Source organism: Sciurus vulgaris, assembly GCF_902686455.1.
Source record: "Sciurus vulgaris genome assembly, chromosome: X".
Classification (NCBI taxonomy): Eukaryota; Metazoa; Chordata; class Mammalia; order Rodentia; family Sciuridae; genus Sciurus; species Sciurus vulgaris.
The window spans coordinates 114,970,680-114,993,154 of NC_136471.1; the positions used below are offsets into that span (position 1 = coordinate 114,970,680).

At 37.0% G+C, this 22,475-nt stretch overlaps 1 protein-coding gene and 1 pseudogene across 2 annotated transcripts; both read right to left on the reverse strand.

The window, feature by feature from the left end:
• Positions 1-1,706: 1,706 nt before the first annotated feature.
• On the reverse strand, positions 1,707-2,169 carry LOC306651824 (calmodulin-like; annotated as a pseudogene). The gene has a single exon. The product of its transcript is annotated as a calmodulin-like (transcript).
• An 18,178-nt stretch (positions 2,170-20,347) lies between these two features.
• On the reverse strand, positions 20,348-22,138 carry LOC306651147 (DDB1- and CUL4-associated factor 8-like; the record flags this gene model as incomplete). Its single annotated transcript, XM_079123646.1, is given in 2 exon segments — positions 20,348-20,368; positions 20,372-22,138. Coding segments are annotated over 2 exon segments (1,788 nt in total).
• Positions 22,139-22,475: the final 337 nt, after the last annotated feature.

A 22,475-nucleotide genomic window follows, 5' to 3' on the forward strand; every position in this document is an offset into this window, starting at 1 on the left:
ATGCATGTAATCAAGTGATACAAATTTTGCCATATATTTAATAAAATATTATTTCATGAAAATGTTATCAAATCAATGTCATGTCTCATAATTGATGACAGTTTTGTATATTGAAAAATATATGGCTAAATTATTTATTATATTTTAACTGATTATTTCCCTGATAATTATCTGTTATGTTTCTCACTACTCTCTTCCCCTAGTTACCCCCTTCAACTGTCTTATTTTGTTACTTCAGGACCGGAATAAGAAAGCAAGAAAGAAATGTTAAATCTCTTCTGGATTTAGAACCCTAACATCTAAAGTCCTTAGGTAGATAAATATTGAGGAATGAAAAAAGAGAAGAAAAAAAATCACAAGAATAAGTGGCTGTTATGTATATGTATTATCCCCCAATAGGCTCATGAGAAAGAGAATGCACGAATGTTCAGAGGTGAAATGATTAAATTATGAGGGCTGTAACCGAATAATTTGAAAGGACTACTGTATTAGGTGGTAACTGTAGGTAGTTAGGATGTGGTTGAAAGTAGTAGTTCACTGGGGTTTGTATTTTGCCCATGCTTTCCTCATACACACGCTCTCTCTTCCACCCTCCGTCTCTTTCTCTGCAGTGCTCTTCTACTATGATATTCTGCCTTACCTCAGGCTCAGAGCAATGGAGTCAGCTGATTGTGGACTGAGACCTCTGAAATTATGAGAACAAAATAAATCTTTCTAAGCTGTTCTTGTCAGGCATTTTGGTCACAGTAATGAAAAGCTGACTAACACAGCAGCATTTCTTCATTTGCTTGATTTTATCTACAAAATACATTTTCCACTTTTAGAAGACGGTAAGTAGAGTGGTATTTAAAATACAAAGTTTTCAGCACTAATCTGCGGCTGACCTCTCAGGCATATCTGTTGGTCATAAGCATCCTATATGAACTGTTTTTGGAGGATAATAGTCTACTTATTAGAGTATTCCAGAAAGTGTGGCCAAACCCTGGGAAGGGAGAGGGACTCCAGAGAAAAAAATGGCTAAATGATGGAACTAGACACACTGTGTCTTCAAGGGCCCTAGAAAGGATGATCTGTTCTTTTTTGGGGGTGGGGTTGAGGGGTAAGTTGTAATTTTTTAATTAGAAAACAAATATACAATTTGGAATGGATTTGAAGCAAATTGTACCATAAGCGGATTTTTGTTAAGTGGCTAAACAAAGTTTAAAAAGCAAGTAAAAATAAAAGAAAATGTTTCTGGTACAAGATCAGCAGGACAAAAAAAAAAAAAAAAAAATAGTGTGAGTGCCTGGCTAATACACTCATTTTGCAATAGTGCAACTTTTACGTGTTGTTGACTGTCCATAGTCCACAGAGTTATAACTCCACACTTCAACAACAACATGCTGACAGTTCTTAAAGAAAACTAGTTTTAAAAAAGGCATAAACCAGAAGTTCCCTCATTTGACCAACTCCATCTAGAGTTTGGATGTGCAGAAGGGCTTAGATATATCCAGAGTAAGCCACATGCACATGTAACTTGATCAGTTTTCTAAAATAAGGACAATGACAGTAAGAGAAGAGAAGAAAACATGGAGGAATCAAGTTCTAATTACTACACATGCATTTTTTTTTTTAATAGTATGGGGAAACCTTTTACAGATAAGTTATAAACAAAAGGCAAACAAACAATTTTATACAAGAAATTTAACATATTCTGTACAATGTCTTCATTTTGCTGCCAATATTTGTACAAACTCTTCATAGTTTACTTGACTATCGCATCAATATCTGCTTCCCTGATCATTTCATCAACCTCTTCATCTGTTAACTTCTCTCCATGGTTTGTCGTCACATGGTGAAGTTCTGCTGTAGTAATATAGCCCTTGCCATCCTTATCAAACACATGGAATGCTTCTTTAATTTCTTCACTGTCTGTGTCTTTCATTTTTCTTGCCATCATTGTCAGATATTCAGGGAAGTCAATTGTGCCATTACCATCAGCATCTACTTCATTAATCATGTCCTGTAACTCTGCTTCTGTGGGATTCTGCCCAAGAGATCTCATTATAATTCCCAATTCCTTTGTTATTATAGTTCCATTACTTCCTTGTCAAAGAGTGAAAAAGCTTCTTTGAATTCTGCAATCTGCTCTTCAGTCAGTTGGTCAGCCATGCTGCAAGTGCTACTGGTTTCTGAGATACACAAACACTCGGCTCACTCGCTCCACTTGGACTCATCAATGATGATCTGTTTAACTCCTTAGCACTTTTAAGCTTCCTTGAAATTTGACCAAACTTGTAAGAAAGGGATTTAAACCCCACTTAACCAAGACCAAGTTTCCACTGCTTCAGTAAAATGAGGATCTTAAATAGATATTGTGTATAAGAGGGAAAAAATAAATAAAATAAAAATGATTACATTTCATGCACTACAAAGCTCTATACACTTGCTACCCTCATTCCATATACCCTCTCACAGATTGTGAGAATAATGAATTTTAAGTTTCAGGCTTTTCCCTCGCACAGGACCTTGCTCAAAACTAGTGTGTTCTGGCAACTAGTTTGCACAGAAAGTGTTCTCTACAAGCCTTTCCAGAAAATTTTCTAAAAAGCCCTAAGACTTGAGAAGAAATTAATTTGAATTATTAAGTCTGCATCAGTTAGTTATGATTTACCTACTTATTCAAAAAGGAAACTCATAAATATTATACAGGAAATACATATATGTATGTATGTATGCATATGTATATGCATATATTTATATATATCTTAATTGCAAATGCATAATTTTGTATGCTTTTCCTTGACAAGGCTCTCAAATTATTTAAGTTTTGTGTTTCACCTAAGCTGAACCCACCCTTGTTTATATGTAGAACTTTAGAAAGATACACACCAGGCTGATTAAGTGCATGAACATTTGGGAATCAGTTGTGATGAACCAAGTAGGGAAAAGCTTTTCCAGTTTACCTCATGTGCTTTTATAAGTTTGATTGCTTTCTGTCCTATACATCTTTTTTCTAATTCCCTAATAAAGAGAAATTAATAAACTATAAAACAAACTGACAAATGAAAGAAAATCAAAAGTTCAGATCACTCATTGAGACAAACTAATACCACCTCTTTCTCATTTCTTTCAAATTCAAATTTACATACATTTTACTATTTTTATAATGTATAATAACTTTATTTTTCAGCTTTATTGAGGTACAATTTACATATCATAGAATTTATGCATTATGTTAATTCAATATTTTGTATTGAATTTAGACTCACATAACCAGTATCACAATTTAGAAACACTCCTTTGATACCTCCAATGTTCACCCTGTAAATTACTGTTTTTTAAAATTTGTTTTTATTCACTAGTCCTTGTCCTCCCTTGTTAGCTGCTTTAATCAGCTTTTTTTGCTGCTGTGACCAAAAGACCCAACAAGAATAATTTTAGAAGTGGAAAACTTTCTTTGGGGCTCACATTTTCAGAGGTTTTAGTCCATAGCTGACTGACTCCATAGCTCTGGGGTCAAGGTGAGGCAGACGTCATGGCAGAAGCGTATGGTGGAGGAAAGAAGCTCAGGACAGGACAATCAGGAAGCAGAGAGAGAGCTCTGGTTCACTAGGGGCAAAATCTAAACCTCAAAGCCACATCCCCAGTGATCTACCTCCTCTAGCCACACTCTACCTGCCTGCAGTTACCACCCAGTTAATCTCTATCAGTGTATTAATCCACTGATTATGTTACAGGTTTCATAATCTAATCATTTCACCTCTGAAAATTCTTACATTGTATCTGTCACATATGGGGTTTGGGGAGGGGGCACCACATAAACAAATAAGAACATTTACTTCCTGATACCTCATTTTTTTTTACTTCTGCTATATTACTCATTGAATATTTTCTGGCCACACTCATGAATAACCTTTTTGTTATCAAAATTGATGGATTTTTCTCACTTCTTGTTTTATTTGATCTTTCAGGTATTCTTGCACAAAGCACTTTGTTTATGGCCTAATTTGATAATTAAGGGCAAGGACAATTACTTAATATATGTTATATTGTAATAATTTGTCATACTACTTTTTCTAGGAAAATGTTTGAAGTGAAAAAGTTAATAAATCTGAAATACCATCTTCATTAATTATATGGGAAAAGCCACTCTACATGATTAGGCCAGAGGGAATATTTGAAGTGAAATTTTAATTTTAATTTAATTTTTATTTTTTGGTACCTGGGATTGAACCCAGGGTCACTTAACCACTGAGTTACACCCCCAGATCTTTTTATTTTTTATTTTGAGACAGGGTCTCACTAAGTTTCTTAGGATCTTGCTCAGCTGGTGAGGCTGGCTTTGAAATTGTGATCCCCCTGCCTCAGACTCCTGAGATGCTGGGATTACAGGCCTGCGTTCATCACCATGTCTAGCTTGATATTTTTATTTATTGTAAAATCACTGAAAGAAATATGTGATTATACAGGATTCCTTTACACAGTATTTATGGATCTTAGGAACATTTTATAAGAATTTTTAAATAATTATATTATGTAAATGAGACCTCTAAAACATGTTTATAATCTTCAAATTTTTGCCAAGAAACTGAGTAGGAAATCTTGCATTGCAGTATGACCTGGGACTTTCTTCTGTCCTGTGTAATGAAAGTATATATAAACATTTATTTCAGAAAACTGTTATTTGTAGACCCTAACCAACCTCTTCCACATGATCTGATGTTCTTCAGGGAAGTTCTACCAGCCTCAAAAACAGAGGATGGATCCTTGCCCAAGGCTATAAGACTTGGCAGGTTTCCTAACTTTGAACATTGTGACTCTCTAAGAATTCCAATTCTTTTGCATTATTTTCTTCCTGTTCAAATATCTTCTGAGGTCTTTAAATAAAGATGATATCTCCGGGTGAATTGCCAGAAGCTCATCACCTCACTCTTTCATGGTGGCTATCTAATCTTGGAGATCATAACCCTCTAGGACTTTCTAAACATGGAATGCCCAGCCTTACCCACTTTTGAGTAATTTTATAGAGCCCCAGATTCAACACTCTGTTTCTTTTCAGAACTTGTAAAATAGAAATACATCTCATTTATTTTGCTCCTAATTGCTTTACCCCTCTAATTTTACATTTAAAGTTAAGGAGATTTTATTCTTTTCAGATTTAACATCTTTATGTGGTTACCTTTTTTCACAGTCTTAACCCTTACTTTTGAAAAGGAGACTCCAAACTGAGAAAGCATCAACAAACAAAGGTGCTGATTTACTTGTTTCATAGACTCTAAATTAATTTTTTCTTAGGCCTACTGAAGCCAAATGATCTCTGCGGAGCAAATGTTAACCTATTTTTATCTTCTCGGATTCCACTGCAGCTCTTCATTGAGCGGTAGCATGGAAGGGTTATGCCTCTATTTTCAGGCATGAATATCACATTCCTTAGTTTGTAAATATTTTCTTCATTTTAAAAAATACCATAATAGGAAAAGTTATAAATATACTTTCATAAACATTTTAAAAATCATCAATTAACTACTCATAAATAATTTGTATATATATCTTAGGGTATTTTGATGAAAGGATAGGATATTAGAGAATCCTAGTAAATAACTGGAGGAGAGAAGTGGCAAGAATTAGGTAAAATTTCACAATTTAAAGTGGTAGCATTGTTAATAAAAACTTTTAAAAATCCCTAAAGGAGATAAAAATATCAATGGTCAACCCATGAAAGATAATAAATATACATACTTTGTTAATTATTCTATTTAAAAGAGGAAAGCACTTGCATTGATGGTATATCAGACAAGCAAGGTTTTATAACATGGGTCTAGTGGTTACTAATAAAATACTGTGGATAATAAACAACATGAAAAAGTACCCCCAAACTATAAGTTTTCTGAAAAATATATGGAGTATCTATGGTGGAACAGAGTCAGTAAAGTAATATTGAAAGACTAAAGGCAAACTAGATTGTATGTGCAAAAAAGAATGCTGCAAAAGGTAGAAATGAATCTGAGTATGCTTCATGACTAGAGGGGGGTTGACGGAGAAGAAATTCCTGAAAAACCAATAGGCTGACTGTTGACCTGATGTTCTTCCTTGTTGAAGTCCTCATCCTCATTTGCCCACTTGAGCTAGGGAATTAGGAAGCAAGGGTATTGGCTTCCTTATAACTTAAGGCATTTTGTTTACAAAGAAACAGTAGTACCTTTTCCACAAGAATATTTAAATTCATACTCCAACCTGCTCCATAACCTGTCACTATTGTAGAAGCAGGCCATGGTAACTTTTTTTTGGAATTTTATGGACAGAAAGAAGATTAGGTCAAGAAATTATAACAGGGTTGGAAAGGTAGTAGAAAAGTTAAGAAAAGTAAGAGGCTACAGCAGACTTTCCAAGAATCTATTGAATAGGAATTCCAGAAATAGGAACAAGTCAGCGAACATAGGAAAGCCATGAGCCCCAAGTTAGAAAGGGCCCATTCCATTTATGATCCCTGTTCATATCCATCCTAGTTAGACAGAACTGGAAAAGAATATGGAAAAGTGCAGTTGGGAAGTCCTTCTGGTGTAAGTGTGAAGATGGAACAGATACTTCCATTTACATATCTGCTATCACATGGTTACACATAACTGGAGGCTGTGAAATGAATTTTAGCTCTGTGCTGAGAAAGAACACATTTATTTTTGGTAAACAACTGGCAGTCCTTCCCATATTCTCTACTTCTCGCTACTGAATATCCAGTTGGATTCTTCTGTTTTCACGGGAGGAATTATCTTGCTCTTCTCTTCCTATTAAGGAATTATTTTCTCTGTGGAACTTAGCTGTATTCCCAGGAAGATCTTGCTAGCCATTATACTATTTGGTCAAAACTTAAATGAGTGTTGGGGAACCATGAGGCTCACCAATAATAACATATTTTACACATTTTCTAAATAAGCATACCTAAAGTTGTTTACTAAACCTAAGTTCTTATTCATTTATTTGTTTTCTTATTTGTTTGCATGTTTATTTGCTTGCTTATTTATTGCTTCTTTACCACCATTCCAACAGAGATTGAAAAATACTAACTAGATAAGGGTGGGAAAGAATATTTAAGATATTTTTGAAGTGGATAAAGGTATAATATATTCTGTGGTAAGCAGTCCCTAAGATAGCCCTAAACAATACCCTTTTCCTGACATTTATGTCCTTAAATATGTGTTGGGTTAAGTGGCCCACTTCTAATGAGTAGAATGTGTTAGAGGTGATGGTTTTAGACACTAGGTTACAAAAAGATTGTAGCACTCACCTTTCAACCTCTTTTACTCATCTCTCTGATCTAAGTCTGCTACCATGTTGTGAATTGCTTGTGGAATGGCCCAGTTGGCCAGGAACTCTTGTCTCTACTTAACAGCTGACCTCAGAAGCAGCTCCTTCCCCTCTGGAGTCTGGAGATGACTGCATGCCCAAATGACACTTAATTGCAGTTTCATGAGATACTCTGAATTAGAGAACACAGTTTAACCACAGATTCTTGACTCATAGAAAATGTAAAATTAAAAAAAAAGTTTTTTTGTGTGTGTTTTTTTGTTTTAAGCCACTAAATTTTGGATTAATGTGTTGTACAGCTGTGGATGACTTATTTGGAACCCTTTTCTGTGAAAAAAAAAAAAAAAAAAGATATGTGAGTACTTGTGTACCTAGACATGTTTTCCAAAAAGGGTTAAGAAGTTATCAACCCTACGTATCTCCAAAAAGAGGGTATGAAGAATTAGAAAATTATTTTACTTTACACTTTATACTATTCTCTATTGTTTGGATATTTTCCATGAGAGTGGACTACTTTTTAATCATCATAATAAAATAAGCACTTGAAGTAACTTTCATTCTAATGAAGAAATAATAACTAACACATATTATGTACAAAAAAATGAGAACATTATATATTAAAACCTATAAGTGTGATCCAAAACAGAAAAAAAATATAGAGTTAATTGGATTTGATTTTTAAAAAGGAAATTAAATACAAGGAACAAAGTTTTTTCTTTAAGGAGAAAAAAGAAAAAAATGAAACTCAAACTTAATAAAGTGTTTATAAGCATAAATGTTTCTACATTAATGAGATAGAAAAGAAGCCATCCAAACACAAAGAAAAACAAAACCCAGGAATCTAGAGCAGTAAAATTAAGATCTCATGCTCTGAAAAGATTGATAAAATATATCAAAATTTGACAAACATAAACAAGAAAAAAGACAAGGTGCCAATATACACCAAGAATGAAAAGACATCATGATTACAATTAGTACCATTCCCAAAGAAAACAAGAAAAATGCCTCAGGACATTGAATAGGCAAAGATTTTTCTTTTGGACAAGACTCCAAAAGTACAGCAAACAAAAGCAAAAATAGACGAATGGGATTACATCAAACTAAAAAGGTTCTGCACATCAAAGAAAACAATCAACAGAGTGCAGAGACAGTCTACAGAATGGGAGAAAAATATTTGTAATGTAAACATTCTGCAAAGGGTTGATATCCTGAGTACATAAGGAACTTACAAAAACTCAGTAGCAGAAAACAAAACAAACCTGATTTTAAAATGGGCAATAAGTAGGCATTTCTCAAAAGAAGACACACAAATGACCAATGTGTACATGAAAAAATGGTCAACATTGTTAGGGTCCCATTCCGACTAATCCCCGGAGAGTCAAAGTGAACACACGGTACGGTAATGCAAATCACACAACGAGGTTTTATTAAATCAAGTTCGAGCCTGGACCACAACCAGCCCCTCAGACCAATACAATGGCTGGGGGGAGGGAGCGGCCCCGAGGGGCGAGAAAGCCCTCTATTTAAGAGATTTCCAAGCATTCACACACAAAGACCTGTACGTTATTGGTTAACATTTGAACAGCTAAACATTAGTCCTCCTCTGGTTGGGTCCTGCCAATCTATTTGATTCTCATTGGGTCCCGCCAGAACTGAACGGTCCTAGAAGAAGAAGGGTGGAGGGAAGGGGTGAACTATGCAGGAGATGGGTCAGGGTTAGGACCCCCGTCCTTGATAGATAAGGTTTCTAGGCAGCTGCACATTCCTCAGACAAATATCTCTTAACAACCTCGGTAAGCACGGGGGCCCAGCAGTCCTGTTTGTGCTGTATTGGCTCTTGAGGGTGCAGTCGCAACTGCCTGCATCCTGGTGATTAAGACAGTTAGCTGCACAGATATCACCCTGTTCCCAACAAACATCACTAATGATCAGGGAAAAGCAAATCAAAACCACAAGATATCATCTCACCCCAGTATGAATTGCTATTATCAAAAAGATTAAAGGTAAAAGTTTTGGTGAGGATGTGGAAAAAAGGAACCCTTGTACACTCTTGGTGCAAATATAAATTATATTTACTAAGGAAAACAACATGGAGATTCCATAAATAATTAAAAATCAAACTACTGTATTATCCAGCCACCCCGTTTTTGGGTATTTATCCGAAGGAATTCATGGCCTTTGACTCAAAAATCCTCCAAGATTTAGACAATTTCCTCCAATGAAATGGCAAATAGCCTGAGGTTTCCTATCACCAAGCTATTTCTTTTAACCTCTGCTCAAAGCCCTCATTATGCCAACCTTGCTCTGCTCTACAGTTAATTCTTGCTGACACCCCCCCCTTCTTCATTTACTGCCCCCGAAATGGCAGTGCACCAGTCCAGCTTTTGCCGGTGCACTGGTGCCACCCGCCACCAGGTATGTGTGTTGGGGAGAGCACTGGTCCCTGTCTGGTCCACCCTGGCGGATGGGCCGGTCCCGCTTCTCTGATCCTCCTCCCCCATCTCTGGAGGTCCATGTGGCCCAGGCTGCTGGGAAGGTCATCATGCCTGTGCCCACCCAGGATGCATGCCCTAGTGGTGACCTGCAGGGTGCCACAACCTCATTTGCCATCGGGAGTCAAAAGAAGTGGATTGGATTCCCCTTCACCCAGGTGTTGGGAATGACTGTCCTGACTTGCTTCCGTTTCTTTTCTGTGGTAGAAATTTGGTGGGTGGGACAGAGGAAGGCTTGAGACAACTGAAGGCACCTGGTGGGGGCCACCCCTGGTGCTGTATGAAGGTCTCACATCCTGAATCTCACCCACATCCTTGATAACTCTGGTAACTAGCATCCTTAAAGATTCACACCCCCCAAATGAAGCCCTTGTGTTCACCAGCCTTGTTATGGGAACAATTTAGCTCTTGCACCTGACAGATTACTGGTTTCTATCAGCCTCATGGTATTCATTGACATGTTCCAGATGCTACAACATTTATTTTGTATTAATCTCATTCCAGTACTCATGTCTTTTTGTTTCTCCCATAGAAGCACCCCCCCCCCAAGATGTCTTTACAATCTGTTCTTTCTGAACCAGACTTTTGCCCTGTACCTCTCGACTGACTAAAATGTTCCTAAAAGGTAAACCCAAACTGCTTCCCCTGTGTAGCCCCCTTTCAGCTCAAAGCCCAGAGCGATCATCACCCAATGTAGGTAATAAATGATTGCGTCAGAAAGATGGGGGTGAATTCAGGAGGAAATAAAATGTTATTCCTCAGGACACTTTCCCCTTTACACCTCCTACTAAGGTAACTTGCCTCCAGGGAATTGTTCTTCCCTTCAGGGAGTTGTAGTTTTTAATGAAGTACTTCTGGGTGACTTCCTTCCAGCCTTTCGATCACTCCACCTTTAGCCCACCTTTTGTCACTAGTCATGTAAGGATGGGAGGAGAAGAGAGGCAGGATGGGGAGAGGAGAATGCATTCTTAATGCTGACCCCACATGCTTTCTTTTCCAAGAAGCAATTTACCTGTAGCCCTTCCTGGCCTCTGAGGACGGGATATGTCACATTCCTTAGCAAATTACCTGTTTACTGCAGGAGAAATGCAGGCCCAAAATAATGTTGATAAGAGGAACCACGGTTCCCTGAAGGAGGAGTCTTTTGTGACCAGATCCTGAAGCTCCATGAGGTTCTCTAGCTAGAGTTCCCCTACTAGACTCTCATAAGACACATTTTCTCTTGTATTCTCCTCATCTGGCAGAAAAAAGACCAAAAATTTGTCTCAGTTAATTAGAGTAAAACTACCCCACATCTGTCCTAGTTTAGGAATCCAAGTTATTTATTTTCTCTAGTGGAGACATCACCCAGAGCACTAACAGGCTTGCCTCCCACTTCAACTTGAGGAGCAGAATATGAAGTCATGGTCCTGTGAGTATGAGGACCCAAAAGGACAAAGGGAAGTTCCCTCCTTGGGGCCTATTGTCCATATCCTTCAGTTACCAGATGCTGGGGAGAATGGGGCAGGAAGGAATAGTGAAAGGTTGATCAATGGGTACTAAATTATAGTCAGAATTAAGTTTTAGTCAGATACTGTCTAACTGTAAGTTAGACAGGAACAAGAAAGTCTGGCATGCTACTACACAATAGGATAACTACAGATAACAATAACAATCTGTATATTTCAAAAAAGCCAGAAGAAAGGAATTCAAACTTTTTGCTATAAAGAAATAATAAATGTTTGATGAGATAAATCTGTTTAACCTGATTTGAACAATAGGCAAAATATTTATGTTTCAGACAATGTTTATAAGGTATCCCATTAATATGTTCAATTTGTATGTTTTTATGTTTCAGTTAAAAAAGATTGTATTAACAAATAGAAGAAAAAAGACCCCTGGAGTCTCCTATGTGAAGGAAAATACCCTAATATGGCTCTCTCAAATTCTTGCAAACTCTGGAAATTCAACTGAAAAAGGTAGTAAGAAATTTTGTTCTGACTTTACTTGAAATTGTCCTTTGGGGGTTCATTATTGTGCATATCACAATGAGTAAGAGTTCAAACACAACCCAATACATATTATGATTTCATGTAGATGAAGTTATAGAACAAGTGAAGGTAATCTGCAAACCTAGAAGCTACAATAATAGTTTTTCCCAGGATAGAGGCTATGATGAATAGGAAGGTGTGTGAGGAAATTTTCTGGGGTGATGGAAATGTCTGTATTATCATATTTGTTGTGGTTAGGTGCAAAATTCAAATATCTTTATTTTCAATCTGTGAATTTTAATATATGCAATTTACCCATAGTATGTACAAACTAATATGCACACCAACCATCACCATTCGATATTGTTCAGGAGATTTCAGCAAATTCAGGAAACAATGAGAAAAATAAGATGTCCAAATAGTGCAAGAGGATAAATTAAAGAATAATTGATTACAAACAATACAATAGAACATATAGACAATCTTATAATATATAGTTAATACATTAGAAGAATTAACATGAGAGTTTAACAAAATGACCGTTTAAAAAAAGCTCACATGTGGTTCCTGTGCTAAAATATAAGAATAATTGCTTTATTGTCTTTGCCCTTCAATTGGATCTAACATAGTAATTGCCCTAATGTGACTTCTGTTTTCAGTGGACAGTTCCAGCCCTTAATGGTAATCCCATTACCCCGCTGTATTCTTTAAAACACATCTGTACTCATTCAGAAATTTAGGGAATTGTTTTGCTTATCTTTTTCTTCACACACTGTTCTGGACCTTATAGGTATGGTTAATTTATCATATTGGAGTATCTAATACTCATTACAGAGGTTCTCTGACTTAGGCCAGTATGCCTGAGAGCAAGTGTTAACGTAACTATGTTTCTAAAATAGTACTAAAGCATTGTTACCCACTATGGTACTCTGCAGAACGCTTTTTTCCTGATGGCTCTGGGAAGGTCCTAGATTTGTATAGCACTGTGAGTGCTCTCTCTATGCATATGTGTCTGCATAATCAACAGAAGTTTCTATAAAGATGGTGATGGAAGTTAAAATTACAAAATGAATCTTAAATGAAACCGACTTGACATTGCACATGAATGCCAGATAATGTCTGTTATCTAAATCGGAGAGAGCACCTCTGCTGACTCCAGTGGAGCAAGGTTTTAATGTACATCTTTTTAAAATCCATTTCCAAGCTACATTTGCATTTCAAATAGCATTCATTAAGGTGATGGCCAAGGCAGATTCTTTTAGTTATGATTTTATTTTTGAAATTCTAAATTCCTTGAAAAGAGTACATTTCCCTAGTAAATTCACTTTCCCACTTTCTGAGAAAATAAGTTCCAATTGTTTCCACTCTTTTTAAAACTACAAAACTCCTTCCCACTGGAGTCTAAACTGAAGACTTATATCTTACTGGACAGGGAGTCAAAGCAGTAACATGAGACTCCCCCCACTCATCTTCCTACCAACAGATCTGTTGTTTTAGTTGCCTCTGAATTTATAAAATCTGGCCTGATCCTAGGAAAGGCCATTCCTCCACTGGTTTCTAGATCCTGTCTCCTCAAGGGCTTGAATTGTGGAGTTTTACACTATGTCCTACATCATTACTTCATTAATTTCCCTCACATGTAGATGTTTACTGTCAACATATTTTTTTCTATTGGCCTCCATCTTATAAACAAGGTGGTAACAATGCTCTCTTAATTCTGTTTTGTTCCAGTTAACACTCCATTTTTCTGTTCCTCTGCATAACAAAACTTCTTGAAAGATTTGCTTACACCGTTTTTACATTCTCTCCTATATATCTTTCAACAATCTCATCTGGCTTTCACTCTACTCCTATTTTAAAGATTTTGAAAAAACTTTTACATGCTCCAAAAGGAGGCAAATTCTGTGTTAAATGATCAATGGTTTAATAAAGAAGCTATGCATGAATACTTGATACAGTCCTGAAATACTAAGTACTTTTCAATTTAGTTTGTAAATGTGTCCCCCTTTAAAAAAAAATTTCTCTATATTTGGAATTTACTAAATGTTGTCCTTTGAAATTTTCATCTTTATTTCAATTTACAGTTTTTAATTGAACTTTTATTAGAAGTAACTTAGCAGAAGTACATCATTGAGCAAAGTAGAATGATAAAAAAGGAACATTTTTTAAAAGGTCACAAATAATGAAAATTACTAAGTATGAATCACAAAATAAGTATAGACTGCAAAACCCAAGGGAACTGAATTATTTCTATTCACATGATAAACATTACCAGAATTATTATATGGCTACTATACTTAAGGGTTTTTCCCCCATGATTTTTTTTTTTTTTTTTTTTTTTTTTTACAGTTAATAGGTTTTTTAAAAAAGTACTTTGGAATAATTTTAGATTTATGGAAAAATTCCAAAGATAATAGTCCTCATATACCCCTCAACCCATTCCCCCTAATGTTTACATCTTCCATGACCTTGGTGTTATAGTCAGTTTTTGTGTTGCTATGACCAGAATACCTGACAAGAACAACTTAGAGAAGGGAGAGTTTATTTGGGACTCACCATTTTAGAGGTCTCAGTGCACAGATGTCCTACCCCATTGCTGTGGGTACAAACTGAAGCAGAACATCATAGGGTATTGGCATGGTGGAGGAAAGTGGCTCCCCTCGTGGCAGCCGGGAAGCAGAGAGAGATAGGAGCAGGGAAGGAGCTACAAGGAAGATGTACACTCTCAGGACACACCCCCAGTGACTCACTTCTTCCTGCCAGTGCCTCACTTGCCTACAATTACCACCCAGTCAGCCCAACACTGGTTGATTATTATTAACTAAACTCCAGACTTCATTCAGATTTTACCACTTTGTTCACTAATGCCCTTTGTCTGTTCTAGGATCCCTCCAGTATACCACATTACTGTCCACCATCATGTTTCCTTAGATTATTGTGATAGTTCTCATCCTTTCCTTGTTACCCATGGTCTTAGAAGTTGTGAATATTACTGGCCATACATTTTATAAAATTCCTCTCAATTTGGGGTGGTCTATGTTTATGTCATGGTTAGATTGGTGTTATATGAAGTTCGGAGATATAGTATATCAACATGGTTTATCACTGGTGATATTAACTTTCATTTATTAGTCAAGCCATATTTGTTGTAATTCTTTACTATAAAGTGACTATATTTTCCTCTTTTTATACTCACTTATATGGATGCAAGACACTAAATCTATACCACATTTAAAGAAGGAGAGGAATAATACTCCATCTTTGGAAGGAGTACCTACTTAGGATATTTGGAATTTTTCTGTGGGGAAATGTGTAACTTCTCATCCATTTATTTAATTAGTTATTCATTTATATTAATATATATTCATCAATATTTAATTCATAGTTTGCATTATAATCTAATACCACTTTTTTATTAAATTATTTTAGCTTTGATTAGTAGGAACTCTTTGTTTTATGTACCCTTTTGATATGTTTTCATCCTTTGAGAAATTGTTTGCCATCTAGCACTTCAGTATGCTTAAGGTTCATCTTATGTCTTCCCCACCCCAGTCCTATATTTAGTCATTTCTCCAAGGATTTGGGTTCCCTTTATTGTGGATTAGTATTAGAAATCAAGATCTGGGTTCTGGTTATGTGTATTGCTACCCAGCTGTCACCTCTCCCAGGGTCTCTCAGTGGAGAGAGGTATGAGTTATATGTATAGACATTAACTGATGTATATCCACATTTCTAATATTATTTCTGCATCTATCATCTTGTGTGTGATATCATGAGTTCATACTGATGTCTGTAATCCACAAGCTGAGAGCTCATCTACCCTTCCTTCCTTGTTTATCTATAATTTCTGATGACAGTGAGAAACTTGATTCTCACTATCTGTCATCCATTTACTGGGTTATTCAGACCCAGTCATACATGAAAAGCAGATTAAAAATTACTAATCCCAACTCCAATGAGAAACAAATTAACCAACAAGTTAGCTTCTATGGATAATTCATTTGTTCTTTAGTTTTATTGTTGCCTTTTAAAACACTTTAGTTATTTAAGCCAGTTACTTTTTCTCCTACCTGCTTCAATGAGGTTGTGTCATACATTCGTATTATAGTTTGATTCATTTGTCATTGTCCATATTCCATTCCAAGATTCCCTGACATTCTAATTGGAATATTTTTAGTTAGCATATATTAAAATTTAATCCTTTGATATACAGTTGCTATTTCTAAGTTTCCTGGCATGTCCCCAGAACCCGTGAGAATTTGACTTAGCAAATGTAATAAAGTTAAGGATTTTAGGATGTGGAGATTACCTGGGATCATCTGGGTGGCCCCAGTGTCAACACAAGGATCTTATAAGAGGGGAAGCAAGAGAGTCAAGTCAGAGTGACAGAGATAAGACATGGAAGCACAAAGTGACATAATGCTTAAATTTCCACAGAGATTTTTGTTGAGGGAATAATATGAGAAATCACTTGGAACAAAATCTTTTTTCCATCAAATATTTAGGTTTAATATGATGTTAATTTTTGTTTATTTTCACATTTCCATATTTTTAGAAGTTTTACAAATGCCCTTACTCATTTCTTACGGATTTCAGTCCCTTGCAGTGCGGGTCATACCTGTCAACTGAGGAAGATAATCCCTAGATTATCTGGGTCATTGCAGATTTTTAGCAGAGTGATCCATACAACCAGTCACCCAGTATGAGTTGTGATTTGAATTTGATTCTAGAGAGGGATTTGTAAGAACTAGCTTTTCAGCTAATTTCCTCCAGATTTAAATGTAGCTGAGAATAGAAATATGGTCCCTATCTCAATATGTACAATTTTTAAAGTTTTATTTTAATTTGTTTTCTTTTACCCATTATAATTGATTTGCTTTGATTTTTTTCTTCAGTGACCTCCATTTCAATTCAAGAGGCTTGCATTATAAACATGCTGCCATTTCTGCTTTCTCATGTAGCTGGCAGAAGCCTAACATGAGATTATGGCCATCTTAATAGATGGAAAGTAATTTTTAAATGTTATAAAAGACTCTGAGATATTAGACTCTCAATTTCTATTGTTGACTAAACCAGATCATCATGAACTAAAACAATGATGTATGTACCACTATTCTATGGATTAATTCAGTTGTAAATTCTATTTAAGCCCCTTCTCTCCACCTTCTCAGCTAAATGATTTTGGAGAATACATTTAACTTCACTAAACTCAAGTTTCCTTTTCTCCATTTTAATATGGTTCTTATGAAGAACCACTGATAAATTACACTTAAATGGTCTTTTGACATTGTGTGTCTTTAATTTCCATATGTGATTGCTAGTGCTAGAGAGAGACTGTTAAAACCCCCCTTTCAATGAAAGTTTTTCTCTGATCTCTCATTATCCAGCAAACAAATACATATAAATGCTCCATAAGGACATGAGAACTAAATCTGAAAAGTCAAGCCTCTCATTTTACTTTTGAGACTGAAGTTGGAACAAATTAAGATAATGAAGTTCATAGGAGTTGATCACAGGATGTCTAAGACCAAATCCATTGTGAAGTCACTGCATTATTCTTTTTGTTCATTGATTTTAGAATCCGTAGTGATGAAGGTTTCTGTTGGATTATCCAAACTCTCCAAAAATTTCAGGTCTGCCCTTCAGCAATTATGCCCCATTATATTTTTCCATTTCTGTTCTTTTCTACACCTGTCTTTTTAAGGAATGGCTGCCAACAGATGTCTTTTTAAAAGAATAGTTTGGCATCTGTTACAACTTTATGTGGTTAAGTTCTATGCATAATTAGGAGACAATTATAATATTGCATAAAGGCCATGAGGGCCTACACAGACCTGTCCTATAGACATTTCATGTTGGAATGAAAATAATTGGTGTTGGAAAATTAAAACTAAAGGTGCAGTTTCACCTGCTTATTGAATTGAGAAAATTGTTAGTTTTGTCCACTATCTAATGATAGGAATTGTTATATTCTATGTACTCATACGACCAATATGTGCATAAATTAAAATTGTAACCATTACTTCACCAACTTGGCTTTTAACTATAATCATAATGGTACTTTCAATATAATTAACTCTCTCCTCTTGTATGTTTGTGTGTGTGTGTGTGTACACACAGTCCTTTAGGGACCTTTGATTCTTCTAAATGGCAAATATTCAAGACCAAGTAACCTTGAAATATAGCCCAAAGCATGTGGAGTTGAGGTTGTATCACACAGGTTTCAATCAGAAAAGCAGAACATATATATTTAACAAGGGACTTATAAACTTAAAATAAGGTCTATATCTTATTTAGTTGTGGGAGCTGCTTAAGCAGTTCTTAGTATGGTGTTTGTCTTTGCTTCAGATGCAAAAAACCCTGAAATCAGCAGGGCAGTGAGGAAGGAGAGATGAATAGAAAGTGGAGGAAGCAAAGATAAATGGCATCCCTGAGTATTATCTGGGACAACAAAGACAGACTGGAACCCATGTTGATCTTTCAATGCCTCCAGACTTCCAGCTCTGTTGATACGAATCCCCAGCATGAAAAGCAGGCACTTTTTCATGGAGATGGTGAAGCTAAAGGAAGATATGTGGGGGAGCTGGAGTAGTTGTGGGCCCAGCTGCTACCCCACACCAAGGCAAGCCAGCATATAAGCGAAATGTACATGAGCTGTAGCAGTACTTAGTGCCCCTGTTCCTACTGTCTGAGCATAAAACAAATATGGCTTACTCTTTTACCTTTGCCTTCCAAATCTTTTGTCAAATGCATTATAGCATGAGCAATCCCGAAATACAAGCAGGGAACCCTGAACAGTTTTAGCTTAGCTAAATTGACAGGGCATGAATTCCCCACAGAGGGAGAGCTGTTCACAAACAGCAGGTGGAAAAAGACCTACCTAATTAATGTGCTTTTTGCCATTGTTCTGACACCCAGTGTCCCAAATGCTGCTTTTTCAATGTTTTGTTAATATTGATATACATCCTACCTAGTTACATAGGATGCCCCAAAAATTGAGATCCTAGTTTATAATTTTTGTCTTGTTTTAAACCACAGACTCATTGGGTTCTCTAAGTGAGTTCCCTTTTGAGACTATTAAGGTCCTTTTCTAACAGTAGAAAGGTAGGGGTTTCTCCGGTCTCTAAATCCCAGGCACTTTTCCCTAACTTTGAATCTCAGTGAACAGGAACTTTGGATATCATCCATTCCAAAATCTAACCTCATTATGCAAATTTATCTATTTGGTTCCCAAAGAGGAGTGGATAATACACCAATTTCAGAAAGTATTACCAGAGGAAAGTCATTTCCAGGCCATGGGATGTTTCATCACATCATTTTTTCCCAACAGATGTCTGAAAACAAGGATGTGGTATTTAGTTTGTGAGTATTTGGGGGAAGGTTATCTGCATGTACTTACACCAAAAACATAAAACAAAAATGGATATTATTGGGGCTGGGGTTGTAGCTTAGTGGTAGTGGTAGAGTGCTGGCCTGGCAGGTGTAAGGCACTGGGTTCAATCCTCAGCACCACATAAAAATAAATAAATAAATAAATAAAGATATTGTGTTCATCTACAACTAAAAATATTTTAAAAAATGGAATTATTGAACAGTAATTGGACATTCAAAATGTATATTAAATATGGCTTAAATACATTTTAAAACATTTTAACTTCCTAAAAACAGTTGTAAGAATTCTAAGCAATGCACAAATGTCTAATAGGATTTTTCTAATGGTCAAATCAAATGTTTGTAAGTATAAAAAAACTTTTATAGCAATAATGCTATTTGTGAGTTAACTGAAGTGGTACATCAACTATGAGGAATGCTTACATTCCTAGTTAGCATGTTATAGAAGATGGTTGTCCTAGGAGTTCTTACTGGAAGGTGATCCTGTGAGATTTCTCAACCAAAAAAAAAAAAAAAAAAAAAAACTTCAAGAAAACTGAAAGACCAGTATAAACAAATCACAATTATATTTAATTTCGTTTTTACCAAATTTATCAAATTATCCAATATTACTAACAAGTGTTCAGAAAATGTGGATAACACCAAGTTATTTATTCTAAGGGGGTGAATTATCTGGTTAGGAAGTTACCTACCCACCTTTTCTTCTTTTCCTTTTGTGTAACACACACACACACACACACACATACACACAGTGTTTGGTATATATATGGTCAAGGGTCAGCATTCAAGGAACAAAAACATGGTTTATTTAACTTTATTTCTCAAACACAAACATATTTCTAAAATTTTCAGGTCAAACGAAGAACTTTAATCCAGAATTAAAGATTTAAAATTGGCAATTTCTAGAATGTCAGAAACAAGAAGGTAGATACCAGAATTAGGAAATTTTAGAGGTTAATTAAAATGGAAGAAAGAGAGGCATTACTAATTTACTTACACATTCACATAACAATTATGGGTAAAGAGAAGAGTAAAAGAAAGGAGAAGAATGAAAGAAGAAGGTTGAGAGGAAGGAAATAAATTTTTTTTTTTTTTTTTTTTTAGTATATGTTATAGAAAACAGAACTGAAAAAGGCAAATCTTTATTTAAGCTGAATTCTAAAGTCCAGTTTATTGAGATGGCATCTAGTTTGAGGGGGGATACATCCCTCAGGATGGCAAACACTGCACTTAGTCTTGGCTTTCTTCTTCTTCTTCCTCAGATGTATCTGAGGTGCTGGAAGACTCAAGTAAGTCTGCACTCATGCCCTGAAGGCCAGGACCTCCCCAGTGCTGGTAATGATTTCTCTGTGTCAGGCGACTTGTCAGGAACCAAAGCATGTGACTGTCAAACATGTCAGGGTGGTACAAGCTATCTATATCTCTTTTCTGCTTGTTCTGCCTAAGCACATTCTTTAACCCAGTAAGCTCAGTGGAAGCTATAGCTGTTGGTGCCCAGATCTTCACATCGTGGTCCAGGCCACTAGTTGCCATCACAGGTAGGTGAGGATGGGCTTCAAGACAGTTGACTGTACCTCCCTTGTCTCCCACCATGAACTGAATAATCTGGCAAGATGCTTTCTCCCAGAGAAAGATGTGCCCACAATCACTGCCGGTCATCACAAACTCACTTCTGGGACCATAGAAATTCACACCTTTCACTGTGGCATCATTTCTGTGGCCCTTATATCTCTTAACATATTGAGCTCCATCACTGTCAGAGGAGTTGAAGAGGTAAATATCTTCATCACTGTAGCTCACTAGGAGCTCTGTGCCATCTTGGTTGTACACCAGGCTGGTGATACTTGTTTTGGTATCACAGTTGAGTAGGTGATGAGGGCAGAACTTCTTGAGTACTCCATTGTTGTCATTCTCATCAATTTTTCTCTGGTCATAAATCCTTACAAACTGATCTCGTCCACCCACTGCAAACTGGTAAATATTGCTGGGATTCACATGGATTGTATATAGTCCCACTTTCTTCTCCTTCTCTTTTGTTACCACCACTTTTGAAGCTGGTTGCCCTTGTCTGAGATCAATGGTATAAACAACAGCATCTTCACCTGAAGTTAGGAACTTAAAAGGGGAGTCTGGCTCCAGAGCCAACTTGTGAGAAGCTCCCTTATGCTTGGCCACACACTTAGTATTCTTCCCACATGTTGGAGCAGATAGTTCTGCCACTCGTATCTGGCCATCACGGGAACAGGTGGCCAAGATGGAATCACCACAATTAGGAAGGAACTTGGCCTGGAAGACATTATTTTTGTGGCCACTCTCAAAGTCCAGTACTGGCCGCTTCCCTATCCAGTCCCACACTATCACCCTCAAGTCATCACTACCAGTGGCCAACCAGGTGCCTTGCTGATTAAAGTGCACAGTATTTACACAACCTAAATGGCCATCAAGACCATACTGTAAGCTCAGACGCTGCACAAAGGCTCTTGACCCACAGGCGTCATATATAAAACGAGAACTTGAACCCAGCTGCCGCTCCCGGAGTGCTGGAAGGACTTGCCAGCGAGGTCGTGGGAGGGCAGATGTCTCTGAAGTCACCCACTCCTCTAGGGCCCGATCCTCTTCCTCACGGTTGTTCTCGCGATACTGTAAACATACCTGAAGCTGTCGTTCTTCATCTTCCTCCTCTGTTTCCCCCTCTTCCTCTAAGTGGTGATGGGACAGGCTTTCCTCACTGTTGACATTGTCAAAGTCCTCCTCGGTGTGAAAATCATTGGTGTCGCTCGAACTTTCTGGGTCTGCTCTTTCACTTTCTGGGCTGACGTGGGCGGAGACGCCACCATCGCTGTTATCATCGCCATCTCCAGTGGATTTCGACGCCTCCCTTTCAATTTCTGAATAGGTATCTCGCCCCGCCTCCACGCTAGACGTCTCCTCAGAGACGCCAAGCGGGCTTCCATTTTCTAAGTCTGGTGAGGCAGTTGTGCCGCTCTCGTGATCAGACATTTTGAAGGATGTTTCTAGTAGCTGGTCTGGAATGGGGAAAAGCGGACTGCTAGGAGTTAAGGGAAGAAGGCAGGGCACCCCAAATGCGGATGGCAGAGGGCAAAAGAATAGGCAAGCGGCAAGTAAAGTCCAACCGCTAAGCTAAAGAGAACCGGAAATATCCGGCTGAGGCAGTTGCTCGGATGGTGGCCGATAAAGTTCAAAAGGCTTCGTACCAACTCACCTCTCGCGATATCTGAGACTATCTTTTCCCCCCCGCAGACCCACGAGGTCGTACCCTGTAACTTGTTACACTCTACGCAGCTTCAGAACTATCAGCAAAAGTGATGTTCCTTAA